The 15,259-nt window shown below is 46.1% G+C and overlaps 1 protein-coding gene across 1 annotated transcript in view; it reads right to left on the bottom strand.

Moving 5' to 3' along the window:
* The window catches only part of BOD1L1 (biorientation of chromosomes in cell division 1 like 1), a 75,493-nt gene extending 68,001 nt beyond the window's left edge, over positions 1 to 7,492 (bottom strand). The window contains exons 1-3 of the mRNA XM_082249846.1: positions 7,321 to 7,492; positions 2,326 to 2,450; positions 827 to 1,017 (exon numbers count right to left, since the gene is read on the bottom strand). Of these exons, the coding sequence (XP_082105972.1) occupies positions 827 to 1,017; positions 2,326 to 2,450; positions 7,321 to 7,437 (433 nt within the window). The 5' untranslated portion in view covers positions 7,438 to 7,492. The remainder of the gene's footprint in view (positions 1 to 826; positions 1,018 to 2,325; positions 2,451 to 7,320) is intronic.
* Between the last annotated feature and the right edge of the window lie 7,767 nt (positions 7,493 to 15,259).

Genomic DNA, 15,259 nt, shown 5'->3' with positions numbered 1-15,259 from the left:
AAATATATACAACGCTTGGAAGTTCTAAGAAATTTTCTACCAAAAAATAAAAAAGTATTAAAAGTTTAAATCATCATAAAACCCCTTTCATTTTTAAAGGCCCCAGACGTTCCTGAAAGTACCTCTGCCTAATAAAAACAGACTTTAAAAAATTGTTTTTATCAGGACAAGTAGACTGCCATAAGGGACATGATTGGGAGCCCGATTTAGTCCCTTGGACAAGCAGCTTTAAAAAAAAAAAAAAATTCCACATCACTGAGAGGGGCTCAGCAGAGCGGCCTGGCAGCATGGCTGTAATGTCAATGTACTTGAAGTCCATTGTTTATTACCCCAGCCTCTGTAAGGGACCTGCAGCTGGAATTAATCAATGCAGAAGCCTGTGCATTGCAACCATGGTGCACTGATCACACTTAAAAATGCTCTGATTTGCATTCAAAAGGAGTCCGCCAATGAAAAAGGCCCCTTTTTAACTGGCGGACTCCTCCAGGAGATCCACCCACTTAGCAGGGGATCTCTACTTGAATCCCCACTGAGCAGGCTGACACGGACACGGTGTGCTGTTTTTATGGGCTGTTGAATGGAAACGGACCACCTGTCCGTTTCCAACCGACTGTTATCCGATCCATTCCACCAGACAGATGGAGAACAGATCCCCATCCGTATGTTTTTAACAGATAGGATCGTATGTCAGCGGTATAGAGAGCAATGGATGCTCCGGTCAGTGTGAAAGGGGCCTAATAAATGCTCATTTTTTATTAATTCATTGTTGGTGCATTGGTTTGTTTAGGTGGGCTATGCCTATAATCAAAATGAAAATAAAAAGTACCAGTATTTGAAACCGATGATTCAAACTTCTCTTCAGTCTGCTCATGATTTGCATTGGCATCCTCCTTGTTATGTAGTGTAGCTAGAAAATCTTGTACAACTTTTTCCACTTGAGGTCTGAATGTGTGGTTTATCTTTGGATCCACCACCTGGGATATAATGCGGTCAATACCTGCTTCAAGCATTCCAGACCTGAAGAAAAAAAAAAAAAAAAAAGATACGCATATACTCAGTATGTTGCAGTAACAATGGTAAAATGCCACAAAACAGGGTTTACAGATGATTAACATAACAATAGGCAGAGCGCTGATACCAGTTAGTTGAACACAGCAGAGAGGAGAAAGTACATAGCAGCGGCTGCAGGTGTGCAGAAACTCTATCCCAAGCTACAATACAAGTGAGAGCGATCCCTGCGTTGTATGGATTTAACCAGAAGCTAATCGAATCTAATTTTTAATAAATATTTGCGGTTTTAAATGGATATTTTATTTTTGTTTTGATCCATTGTCTGGGATTTTCTTTGGTTGATCATTTGGTGGAATAAGGCGGAATCTTCAAATAGAGCTCGTCCCAGCTTTAAGGGGGGATTCTGGCATTTTATCATTTAAAAAAAATTGAAGGAAGGCAGAGAGGAAAAAAAAAATAATGCAGGGAATAAACCAACAAACTTCAAGGAGTTCTGACTGCAGACTAGAATGATATTTAAATAGCTTTACAACCATTTACAATAGTAAACTCCTTCTTTAAACTGATGGGGTGGTCATTTGTCCACTTTATACAAACCAATATGTCACTTTCAGGTCAGAAAACCCATCTAGCATGCCCCAATGCACTCAGCCTGGATTATTTGCAGCTGCATGCGTTCCACCTTCGTTCTGCTGCCTCTACAAAGTCACAGCAGCACAGTGTCAGCTGTCTTTAGAAAGGATAATGCTACCTCCACAGTGCGGTTCCCTCAATTTGTCACCCACATACGCTTTCTGGCCTTCCCAAACAAGATGACCTTGTTCGTCAATAGTGAGGGGAGTCTCTCCTTCTGGTAAGGGTGCAATAACTGTAAGCTCTTCAATTCCTTGGGCAGCAAGATCACCTACTAATCAGGAGACATGTTTTTTCTGGCCAAATCTGTTTTCAGATTTAAATGGGAAAAACTGAATTTTTGTAAAATCTTACCGTAAAATTCCTTTCTCTGAGTCCTCCGACAGTCGCCGCCCACTCACAAGTCTTCACCAATGGGTATTGACCTTTGCTCCTATGGAGCAAAGGTCAATACCCATTGGTGAAGACTTGTGAGTGGGCGGCGACTGTCGGAGGACGTAAGAGAAAATGGCTTTTTCCACAGGCATGCTGCATTACAACTTATTAAAATATCATTCAGCAATCAGCGAATATGTATACCTATAATGTACACTGAAAACGAAAAACAATTATAGTAAATGAGCTGCAAGATGAAAAAAAAACAGGCAGAATAGTTCATTTTCTGTACAAGATGTGACTCACTTAAGCACTTGCTGCCTGATATTATTCCTCAGCTGATTCTTGTTCAAATGGGGGCTCCAGGTGTGATTTGCCAAGTGGTTAGATACAAAGTTGTCAACTCGTTGTCTCAAATTTTGGTATGCAGGCTACAGGACATAAAAAGCAAGAAGAGAAAGGATATTAAACCGTTGTAATTATAAAATGAGGCAAAACACTACTACATCCATTGCATTTAGTTGTCAGCTGCAAGGCAAGACAATTGGTTTAAAAGAACTGCAGCATATTTAAAAATGTGATGGCTTATAAGGGTTAAAGTCCAATGCCCTACTGGCTTTTTAGTGCACTGGAAGGGACAGGTTGTGGCTGCCCATGAGGTTCACCTCCTGCACCTCTGTAGCTGTGTGTGTGTCCACTCAATGTCCCTCCAATCATCTGTCCTCTCTTTGCGGCAGCTCTCTAGAATCCATTTCTAACAGAGTGTCCCGAGACCTCACAAACTGGAGAGCTCATAGATGTAACCCACTCCTGTGATGGCTGCCCTGACAAAGCAATAGAGACATAGGAGCTGGTCACCGATTCCATATTTGGGGCCCCTCATAAGAAAAGGCATCAGATTTACAGGTTTCAGGATGTGCCTGCTATGCCGAGTTGCAGTTTAAGGCCCCTTTCACACTAGCGGACCGTTCAGATCCACCTGTCAGTTTTTCAGGCAGATCTGAACGGATGCCCCATGCATCCCTATGGGGCATCGGATGTCAGCGGGGACATGTCTGCTGACATCCGATCCGTCAAATCCGGATGGATAGAAATTCCATTTGTCCAGCGGATCGGATGAGAGTGGACGATGGTCCGTTCTCATCCGATTCCCCCAAAGAGAACAGTGGGAACCACACCGCTGTGTCTCCGCACACAGCGTGGAGACGGAGCTGCCATCCGCCTGCTCAGCGGGGGATCAGCAGATCGATCTCCCGCTGAGAAAAATTGAGTCCACTGGCGGACTCCCATCTGTGAAAGGGGCCAAATGACGCATTTCTGACAAAATATTGAAATTAAATACCATTTTAATAAATCGGCACTGTCACCACTTTCCTGCCCAGGCAAATGTTCAGCTTTCAGGGCTGAAAAATGTGCTGTCACGCAACACTGTACCCATATGAAATTGTTGATTTTTCACACATATCAAGCTTTATTTTGGTGGCATTTAATCACCACCTGTTTTTTTTTTTTTTTTGCTAAAAAAAAAAAAAAAACTGAAAATTTTGAAAAAAAAAAAAAACAAAAAAAACGACAAAACATGTTTTTCTGTGTTTTGGCTATAAAATATTGCAAATCTTTCTTCAGAAATTTAGGCCCAATTGTATTGTGCTTTTTTTGTGAAAATAACCCAAATCAGCATTATTTAGTCTGTAGGAAAGTTATAGAGTCCACAAACTATGGTAAATATGTGAAAATTGATCAACCCTGATGTACTGATGGCCTATCATTTCTTTAGGTCCAAAAATGCCAGAACAGTACAAATATCCCCTAAATGTTTGGAAATTAGACATTCCAAGGTATTTAGCAAGAGGCATGGTGAGTTTTTTGAAGTTGTAAAGTTTTTTTTCAAAAATGTTTGTTCTATTACATACCGTCACCAGTGCAGTACAGCATTAGAATATAACTGGCGTGGTGGTGATCAGGGACACTGACTGGTAACAGTGTGTTTAAAAAAAAAAAAAAAAAAATTCTATTTTTTTTGTATCACATTTTTTATTTTTTTTTATCATAATGTGACCAGAGTAATACAGTGTTACCATAGTAACACTATTACTCTGGGAAAACGATCACTTTTTTTTTTTCCTATCACTGTTTACACTAGTGAATTTCACTGGGATAAGCAACCATTTTTACTGAGTAAAACAGATTTAGTGTGTTTTGTTGTGAATAACTGAATGGCCACAGCTGATTACATGGTAGAGATGGGCTGTGATTGGCCCTGAATGTACCATGTGATCACTGTGACCAATCACAGCTAGCAACACAATTGTATAACATCAATGGCATTAAAGGAAGCCATCAATTGTTTACAACTGTCATGTGATCTGCTGGGATTACTCACAGTGATCACATGGTACTGGAGTGGGCCGGTGTTCCGTGAGAATTACCTACCCGTGAGAAAAACCTACCCCTCGTCACTTCCGGTTCACGGCACTGTATGGAATGCAGCGGTTACATTAAAACAGCTGTTCTGAAATACGAGTCATCTCCGCTCCTGTCACTGTCACTTCCCTGATCTCGGCAAGTAAATATTAAAGCAGAGTTCCACCCAAAAGTGGAACTTCCGCTTTAGGGAGTCCTGACCCCCTGACATTCCACATTTGGCATGTCATTTTTTTTGGGGGGGGGGGGGGGGAGCGGGTATCTAGTTTTGACAGGTACCCGCTCCCACTTCCGCTCGGAGCGCCGCGGCGCCCTGAACGGAAGTTCTCCTCTCCCCCTCCCTCCCTGCAATCTTCTGGGACACGTCAGAGGTCCCAGAAGATTGCCAGCCAATCACGGCGCGCAGCGCGACTCGCGCATGCGCAGTGGGTACCCGGCTGTGAAGCCACAAACTGTAACAGCCGGGTGCCCACAGCAGTAATGCCGGCGCCGAGGGAGAGGATCGAGGCTTCGGGCGGCCACATCGCTGGACCGTTGGACAGGTGAGTGAATGGCTGGAACTCCGCTTTAAAGCGGCGGCGGGTGTATGAAAACATAAATCACGGAGCCGCCAGACGCTTTTATATTTACTTGCCGAGAGCAGGGAAGGGACAGGGACAGGAGAGGAGATGATTCGTATTGCAGCCCAGCTGCTTTATTTAACCGCCGCGTCGTTAGGTTTTTTCCACGGTACACCGTGCTATTTCCATACTAGTGCGCATGCGCACTAGTCTGCTCCTCAGTTGTCCCTTTAGGTATCCGGGGCTGTGAGCATGCGCACTGCTGCGCTGCTCAGCTCTTCCTGGCCGGAAGTGACGAGGGTAGGTTTTTCTCACGGGGTAGGTAATTCTCACGTTACACCGGTACATTATTCAGTCATCGGCTGGGTCTGATCATGCTGCAGCGCGGCCCCACACAAGGTGCGATCAAGGAGGACATTATATGACATTCACCCGGACTGACCCAAGTCCCACTTGGCCGTCATCTTGCTCTTGGCCGAGCAGGAACTAGTTAATGTTACTAGCTGTCCTCAAACCTGGACTAGCCACTGTGCCCACTAGGCTGGAAGCCTCAGGATTGGATGCCTAAGAATAAACAACATGCATTCATTTAGCCTGGAAGAACTTTCCCCATGTTTTCTGTAATAGATTAGTTCCTATAATCGTCAGCTCCATCTAATGCCCAAAATGTGGTAAAGTTGTCTGAACTTCCTCAATGAGAAAATACAGTATACAGCATTCCGGTCCCTAGATGAAGCAGATTTAAAACTGAGCTATACTTCCCTTCAATTTATTGATGTGCCTTCCCGGAGCTCCCAGCCAGCCGCTGACATCTTAAGGTGGCCAGCTTCCAGGTACCAACTGCTGGCCACTTTCATTGGCTGAGCCCAGATGGCGTCACTCACACATGTTTAGGAGTTCCTCCATCTTGACATTGCCGAAATTGTACAATGGAGTGCAGTGCAGTGTACAGGGCGGATATAAAAGGAACTTTGATTGTAGAAGAGACATAGGAGGTTTATTCTGCATTATAAACTCTGCCTGTTTACCAACTTTATTATTTGTTTTATAGTAGAATTCCACTCCAATACCAACTAATCCTATAATGTTCCCTTTCCCCTACTGCTACCTACGTCACCTACCCTGTGTAAAAACTAAAGTGCATACATACTTATTGTTAGTCTGTTCTGGTCACATGATCCCCCCTACAATGAAAAGCACACACCTCCCCCTATAAAGGAACATGCAGTATGGGGGGGGGGGCTTAGCTCTTATCCCAAGCTGAATGTTATCAAACTCATCACTTCTGTGTGCAAAATGACAATATGGACTGGGAGCCCAGGCAGGAAACTATACCACAAGATGTACAGGGACCCCCACCACCCTGCACAACACTCACAGGGACCCCCCGCACAACACTTACAGGGACCCCCCGCCACCCCGCACAACACTCACAGGGACCCCCACCACCCTGCACAACACTCACAGGGACTCCCCGCACAACACTTACAGGGACCCCCCGCCACCCCGCACAACACTCACAGGGACCCCCACCACCCCGCACAACACTCACAGGGACCCCCGCCACCCCCGCACAACACAACACTCACAGGGACCCCCGCACAACACAACACTCACAGGGACCCCCGCCACCCCCGCACAACACAACACTCACAGGGACCCCCGCCACCCCTGCACAACACAACACTCACAGGGACCCCCGCACAACACAACACTCACAGGGACCCCCACCACCCTGCACAACACTCACAGGGACCCCCCGCACAACACTTACAGGGACCCCCCGCCACCCCGCACAACACTCACAGGGACCCCCACCACCCCGCACAACACTCACAGGGACCCCCGCCATCCAACATGTGAGGAGCTGCGCCCACACAGAGGCGACCCCAAGCAAATGGGCCACCCCACACATACGGGACACCCCATATGTGGGAAGCTGCGCCCACCATATATGCAAGGGCCACCCCATATGGGGGAAGCGGCGCGCACACAGCGGTCACACACACACACACACACACACACACACACACACGAGACCCAGGGACCCCCTACATGCTGGGCCCCTGTGCTGCCTGCTATGAGCAGGTAATATGAGGCTGCAGTGTAATAAGAAGTGATGAAGTGTTGTACACAGAGCAGACACTGGGGGGTGGAGATGTGTGTACCCCTCCCCCATACAGAGGGGAGCACACACACTGGTAGGGGGGAGGGGCTCTCTGAGAAATATTCCCCACAAATCCAAACCCCCACCTGTAAGGTGTGCGGAGCCCCCCAGCCCGGATCAGTGACAGCTCCTTCTGCTCTCAGCCCTCACCTTGGTGTCCACATCAGCCAGGCAGTCCCGGCGGAACTGGTCAAACAGGCCTTGGCTCTTCAGGTGATTGACGATCAGAGATACCAGCTTGGGATCCCCGGGCGGCAGATTGGCCATAATAAGCAGCGAGGTGTCCCCGGGCTCATCACCCAAAACAAACGCAGCCGCGACACCCGACACCTGACCCGGAAACACCGAGGGATTGTGGGAGAGATCGGCTCTCAGACAAGAGCGGCCGGGAGATGTGAAGGGAGGCAGAGTGTCTGCGAGGAGCTCCCTCTGCAGGCACAGCTTGTAATACCATGCTTTTACCATAAACTCCATTTGTTCGGCTTTAACCCCTTTTATTGTCATTATTCAAGCTTTGTAACCATGCACATTTTGTGGCTTGAAAACTACTGAAAGTTAAAGGTCAAATCTTTTATTTTAGTTTTTTTGATATTTTGGAGAAGGATTAGAACACCTTTCAGGTCTTTATTGCTAAAAAACAACTTTGTACCCAGCACTGCACTTGATGTCAACTATAGAGAATTGTATTCAAATACAAGGCTGCTAATCATAAAGCTGCCAGATGTGCATATGAAAAAAAAAACATATAAACACATAGACAATACATTTTAAGAAACATCCCAGAGGTGTAAGCTTGGGAATATTAAAAAATTGTCTGTGACTAATGCCCCATACACACACGCAGATTATCTGCAGACTTTTGTCTGCAGACTTACCTTTTCTATGTAGTGCAAGGGCCTGCCGGATTGCATACAAATTGAAAGTGTTTAGGTTTGACCTCATATTATATGGTTTTGGTAAGTCTGCAGACAAAAGTCTGCAGATAATCTGCACGTGTGTATGGGGCATAACACTGTTGGGAATATCTAGGCTGCCCCTCAGAGCGGGCTGGGAACCCGGTGTTGTGCCGATATCGGTTTCCCCTAAGAAATGAGTTTCCCCCTGCTTTCGGCAGTGATCGGAACTCCGCCCTAGCAATCCAGCCCTCCCAGCAGCCGATCATTACTCCGCCCTGCTCCGCCCATTGTCTCTCCGGGCAATGTATTTAGAAAACATTACCTCCTGATCCCGCCCCCGTGCGCGCCCCCGATGCAGCCATTCAGTTTGTGATTAACAGTAATACATGAAACGATGCAGCCATTCAGTTTGGGGATAACAGTAATACATGGAACACATGTATATGAGAGGATATAATTGCACACATACATGTTACATGTATGTGAAGATGTGAGGCTCTATTCAATGCAGACAATGATCAGACATACATGAAGGGTATACAAAGTGTTGTCACCCTCCCTGCACTCTCTCAGTAACTCTGCTGCTGTCACATTTGGTTTCTCCAGCTTTTCAAGGGTTAACCCCTTCATGTCCTTGTCTGACATTTGCTGCTGGAAATAAAACATCTGTATTTTTGGCTAGAGAATTACTTAGAACCCCAAACATTACATATATATTTTTTAGCCTAGAGAATAAAATGGCGGTCGTTGCAATATTATATGTCGCACAATATTTGCATAGCGGTCTTTCAAACGCAATTTTTTTTGGAATAAATACACTTTCATGAATTAGAAAAAAACTAAACTGTAAAGTTAGTCCAATTTTTTGTATAATGTGAAAGATGATTTTACACCGAGTAACTAGATACCTAAAATGTCACGCTTTAAAACGGCACACATTAGTGAAATGGCGACAAAGTACGGTGCTTAAAAATCTCCATAGGCGACGCTTTAAAAAATTGTAATGGTTACCAGTTCAGAGTTAGGGCTCTTTCACACAGTCCGCCTCCGTAGGCGGATCCTTGCTGCTCAGCGGGGATCGATCCACGATCCCCGCTGAGCTGGCGGATGATAGCTCCGTCTCCGCTTGCAGTGCAGAGAGGGAGGTGTCACATCCCCCGCTGCTCTCTATAGGGGATCGGATGAGAGCGGACCGCCTGTCCGCTCTTATCCGATCCCATCCGATCCAATCCCCTGGACGGATGGAAAATAGGGTTTCCATCCGTCCGGATTTCACGGACAGGATCGGATGTAAATGGCAGCGGGTGTCAGAGGACATGTGTCCGCTGACATCCGCTGCTCCATAGGGCTGAATGGGGCATCCGATCACATCCACCTAAAAAACTGACAGGCGGATCTGATCGGACCGCCCGTGTGAAATAGCCCTTACAGAGGAGGTCTGGCACTAGAATTATTGCTCTCACTCTAATGATCGCAGACAATACCTATGTGTGGTTTGAACACCGTTTACATATGCCGGTGCTTCTACGTCAACGTGCTTCTATGTTAGCTATCTGGCCCCCCCCCCCCCCCACAGTTAGAATCGCTCCCTAGGTGCACATTTAAACCTTTGATCACCCCTGGTGTTAACACCTTCACTGCCAGTGCCATTATAACTGTAACAGTGCACCCCCCAAAAGTGTCAAAAATATGTGTTTTAAACAGCAGATAAGCCATGGTCTCTTACATACACATTGAGATGCGTTAGAGTTGAGGAAGTGTGTCATAAGGCCCGGGAACACCATAGAGGGCATTTGTGTCATCAGCAGACTGGGTAAAAAAAATAAAAAATTTAGTTAGGGTTTCCGACCTGTCCGCCGCAATGTCACAGTCCCGCTAAAAATCACAAATCGCCGCCGTTTTATAGTAAAGAAATAAAAAAATAAAAAGGACAAATCTTTCCCCTAGTTTGTCGACACGATAACTTTTGCGCAAGCCAATCAAAATACACTTTGGGGATTTTTTTTACCAAAAATATGTGGCAGAATACTAATTTGCCAAAAATGATGAAAAAATTTGATTGTTAATTTTTTTTTTTTTATTGTGAATGTTATATAGCAGAAAGTGAAAAATACTTTTTTTTTTCAAAATTGTCGCTCATTTTTTCTTTATAGCACATGATCAAAAAATCGCACAGGTGATCAAATACCACCAAAAGAAAGCTCTGTTTGTGGGACAAATAGGACATAAATTGTATTTGGGTACAGCATGCCACGACCGCGCAGTTGTCAGTTAAAGTAACGCACTGTGGAATCACAAAAAGTGGCCTGGTCATTTAAGGGGGCAAATCCTTCTGGTCCAGAAGTGGTTATATATGCATTCTCTTCTGTGCACAAACACGGAGGGACGAGGCACTTATCATTTTTTTTCTCTTTACACGGTCCCTTTTAAAAAAAAAAAAATGTTTTGATCATCTTTATTGCTGTCACAAGGAATGAAAACATCCCCTGTAACAGTAATAGACAGTGACGGGTACTCTTTGTGGAGGGATCTGGGGCCTAAAAGACCCCACCCCCTCCTCTGCACTTAAAAGTATTCAAAACACCAATTTTGGCAGTTTTGAATGCTGTAACATTTTTTTTTTTTTAATCTGGGGACATGAAGTCTCAAGTAACCGAAAGTGATGTCATGACATCGCGTCTCGGTTTCTACATGGGAGACCCGATCAGAGCCCAATCTGGCATTGTTTGGCTCTTTGGCCAGCCTGTGGACATGCCAGCTGGTAGCTCGCTTCCCCCGGTGGGACTGGAGAGCCGGGCAAGCTGTGGAAGGCCGTGGGGGGGGGGGGTTGTCCACGGCCATTCTCTTTAATAACAATCAAGCGGCTACTCAGCCACATTGGTTATTATTGCAGGAAAGCTAACCGCCGGCTCCAAACAACGGTACCGTGGGGGAACCCTGTAGCTGCATGCATAACCCCGGTACAACCCCTTGAAACCAAGGCTTCATATTTGCAATCCCTCGGCGTGAAGGGGTTAAACCAATTCGGACCCCCTCCCCTTACCTGAGTGGCCATCACTTGTGCCACCCCTACTAAAGTATGCTCACCCTTTTTCCCCTTCCCAGGACTCATTCTAGGGAAGGAAAGCAGGGAAACTCAGAGAACCATTTCTGATATCAGATCTGGTTCCCACCCCCCCCAACAATAGATTTTCCATGGCACTAGATTGCTGAAAAATACTTGTATATGGTTTTCCTGACTGCTCCATACTCCATATATACCATCCTGACTCTTCCTTCTTTCATTTGTTCCTTTCTATCCAGTGGAAACCGATTCTGATAACAAGCTGCCTATTGCTATCAGATCTGGTCTCCCCCCCCCCCCCGCCCCCACCAATAGAGTTTCCATGGCATTTAATGAGTGAAAAACACTTGTATATAGTTTCCCTGACTGCTCCATACTCCGTATAGATCATCCTCACTCTTCACTCTTTCCCCGGTCCTTTTTGTCCAGGGAAACAGACTCTGATAGCAAGCTGCCTACTGCTATCAGATCTGCCCCCCCCCCCCCCCATATAGCTTCCATGGCATTTCAAGGGTTAAAGTCACTTCTATATGATTTCCCTGACTGCTCCATACTTTGTAAAGCCAATTCACACTCTTCCTTCTTTAATTTGCCCCTTTCTATCCAGGGACTGATGACAAGCTGCTTATTGCTATCAGATCTGTTCCCCCCCCCCCCCCATATAACATCCACAGCACTTCAAACGTTAAAATCACTTCTGTGAGGACTTCCAGTTCCGGCGCCGCATGGTGAAGGTGTGATTTACAGCGACTCCGGCAGGAACTGCTTATAAAGCCATCCATCCCTGCTCGCTGACACACGCTCTCTACACAGACGCCGCGGTTGAGTCGCACCTATCTCCCCTGCTCCTATGGACCGCCATCTTGTCCACGGAGCCGGCAGGGTCCCTCAGCAGCAGCATCCGGACACAGCTGACCAGGCCTCTCCACAGCACGCTGGTAATATGCCTGATGGCGCTGTCCCTGGCCTCCTCTCAGGTGCACCGTGCAGGGCTCCAGCTTGGTGGCTCTAGTTTTATCCTATAGTCTACTCTCAACAGTCCACATACATATGATTTCTCCTATGACCCCCATCCCAGCGCCACTCCAACTCTTGATTTCTCTCCAGACTCCCCCTCAGAGACTCACTGCAGGCAATATAAAAGACAAGAGATAGTCATAGGCTGCAGACATGGTACAAGAGATGGTCAGAGACAGCAGACATGATAAAAGAGATGGCCAGAGATTGCAGACATTTTAAAACACAATATTGTTATGGGATGCCCCTCCCACTTCTCACTATCCATACCCGCGAGGGGTCTTGAAAGCAAACACCCAGGGTACGCCAGGCGTATCCTCATGACTCTCTCCCCCCCCTCCCTCCTCCCACTTTTCTCTCCCTCCCCCCTCCTTCCCCCTCTCCACCCTATCCCCTCCCGCTTCCTCAATGTTAATTTTGTAGACAATCCAATGGATGTACTTACGATCCAAAATTTGTTGCATATTGTACATCTGCGTTAGTTCCACGTAAGCACATCTACTTCGTTATTTTGTTACCTGTCAATTTTTTTATTTGGAAAACACAATAAAATTTCTTAAAAAAAAATCACTTCTGTATGGTTTCCGTGACTGCTTTACTCTTTGGATAAATTATTCTCACTCTTCCATCTTTCCCTGAAACCTTTCTGTCCAGGGGAAACAGACTCTATTGGGTCTGATAGCAATAGGCAGCTTGTTATCAGAATCGGTTTCCCCTGGATAGAAAGGGACAAATGAAAGAAGGAAGAGTGAGGATGGTCTATACGGAGTATGGAGCAGTCAGGGAAACTATATACAAGTGTTTTCCACCCATCAAGTGCCATGGAAACTCTATTGGTGGGGGGGAACCAGATCTGATAGCAATAGGCAGCTTGTTATCGGAATCGGTTTCCCCTGGACAGAAAGGGTCCAGGGAAAGAAGGAAGAGTGAGGATGGTCTATATGGAGTATGGAGCAGTAAGGAAAACCATATAAAAGTTTTTTTCACCCATCAAGTGCCATGGAAGCTCTATTGGTGGGGGGGAAACCAGATCTGATAGCAATAGGCAGCTTGTTATCGGAATCGGTTTCCCCTGGACAGAAAGGGTCCAGGGAAAGAAGGAAGAGTGAGGATGGTCTATATGGAGTATGGAGCAGTAAGGAAAACCATATAAAAGTTTTTTTCACCCATCAAGTGCCATGGAAGCTCTATTGGTGGGGGGGAAACCAGATCTGATAGCAATAGGCAGCTTGTTATCGGAATCGGTTTCCCCTGGACAGAAAGGGTCCAGGGAAAGAAGGAAGAGTGAGGATGGTCTATATGGAGTATGGAGCAGTCAGGGAAACTATATACAAGTGTTTTCCACCCATCAAGTGCCATGGAAACTCTATTGGTGGGGGGGAAACCAGATCTGATAGCAATAGGCAGCTTGTTATCGGAATCGGTTTCCCCTGGACAGAAAGGGTCCAGGGAAAGAAGGAAGAGTGAGGATGGTCTATATGGAGTATGGAGCAGTAAGGAAAACCATATAAAAGTTTTTTTCACCCATCAAGTGCCATGGAAGCTCTATTGGTGGGGGGGAAACCAGATCTGATAGCAATAGGCAGCTTGTTATCGGAATCGGTTTCCCCTGGACAGAAAGGGTCCAGGGAAAGAAGGAAGAGTGAGGATGGTCTATATGGAGTATGGAGCAGTAAGGAAAACCATATAAAAGTTTTTTTCACCCATCAAGTGCCATGGAAGCTCTATTGGTGGGGGGGAAACCAGATCTGATAGCAATAGGCAGCTTGTTATCGGAATAGGTTTCCCCTGGACAGAAAGGGTCCAGGGAAAGAAGGAAGAGTGAGGATGGTCTATATGGAGTATGGAGCAGTCAGGGAAGCTATATACAAGTGTTTTCCACCCATCAAGTGCCATGGAAACTCTATTGGTGGGGGGGAACCAGATCTGATAGCAATAGGCAGCTTGTTATCGGAATCGGTTTCCCCTGGACAGAAAGGGTCCAGGGAAAGAAGGAAGAGTGAGGATGGTCTATATGGAGTATGGAGCAGTAAGGAAAACCATATAAAAGTTTTTTTCACCCATCAAGTGCCATGGAAGCTCTATTGGTGGGGGGGAAACCAGATCTGATAGCAATAGGCAGCTTGTTATCGGAATCGGTTTCCCCTGGACAGAAAGGGTCCAGGGAAAGAAGGAAGAGTGAGGATGGTCTATATGGAGTATGGAGCAGTAAGGAAAACCATATAAAAGTTTTTTTCACCCATCAAGTGCCATGGAAGCTCTATTGGTGGGGGGGAAACCAGATCTGATAGCAATAGGCAGTTTGTTATCGGAATCGGTTTCCCCTGGACAGAAAGGGTCCAGGGAAAGAAGGAAGAGTGAGGATGGTCTATATGGAGTATGGAGCAGTAAGGGAAACCATATACAAGTGTTTTCACCCATCAAGTGCCATGGAAGCTCTATTGGTGGGGGGGGAAACCAGATCTGATAGCAATAGGCAGCTTGTTATCGGAATCGGTTTCCCCTGGACAGAAAGGGTCCAGGGAAAGAAGGAAGAGTGAGGATGGTCTATATGGAGTGTGGAACAGTCAGGGAAACCATATACAAGTGTTTTCACCCATCAAGTGCCATGGAAACTCTATTGGTGGGGGGGAAACCATATCTGATAGCAATAGGCAGCAGCCTGTTATCGGAATCCGTTTCCCCTGGACAGAAAGGGTCCAGGGAAAGAAGGAAGAGTGAGGATGGTCTATATGGAGTATGGAGCAGTCAGGGAAACCATATACAATTGTTTTTCACTCATCAAATGCCATGGAAACTCTATTGGTGGGGGGAAACCAGATCTGATAGCAATAGGCAGCTTGTTATCGGAATCGGTTTCCCCTGGATAGAAAGGGACAAATGAAAGAAGGAAGAGTGAGGATGGTCTATATGGAGTATGGAGCAGTCAGGGAAACCATATACAAGTGTTTTTCACCCATCAAGTGCCATGGAAGCTCTATTGGTGGGGGGGAAACCAGATCTGATAGCAATAGGCAGCTTGTTATCGGAATCGGTTTCCCCTGGACAGAAAGGGTCCAGGGAAAGAAGGAAGAGTGAGGATGGTCTATATGGAGTATGGAGCAGTAAGGGA

Source organism: Pelophylax lessonae (genome assembly GCF_965119305.1).
Source record: "Pelophylax lessonae genome assembly, chromosome: 1".
Taxonomy (NCBI): domain Eukaryota; kingdom Metazoa; phylum Chordata; class Amphibia; order Anura; family Ranidae; genus Pelophylax; species Pelophylax lessonae.
Note: the sequence above shows the minus strand (reverse complement) of the source record. Positions and strands in the feature narration are given on the sequence as shown.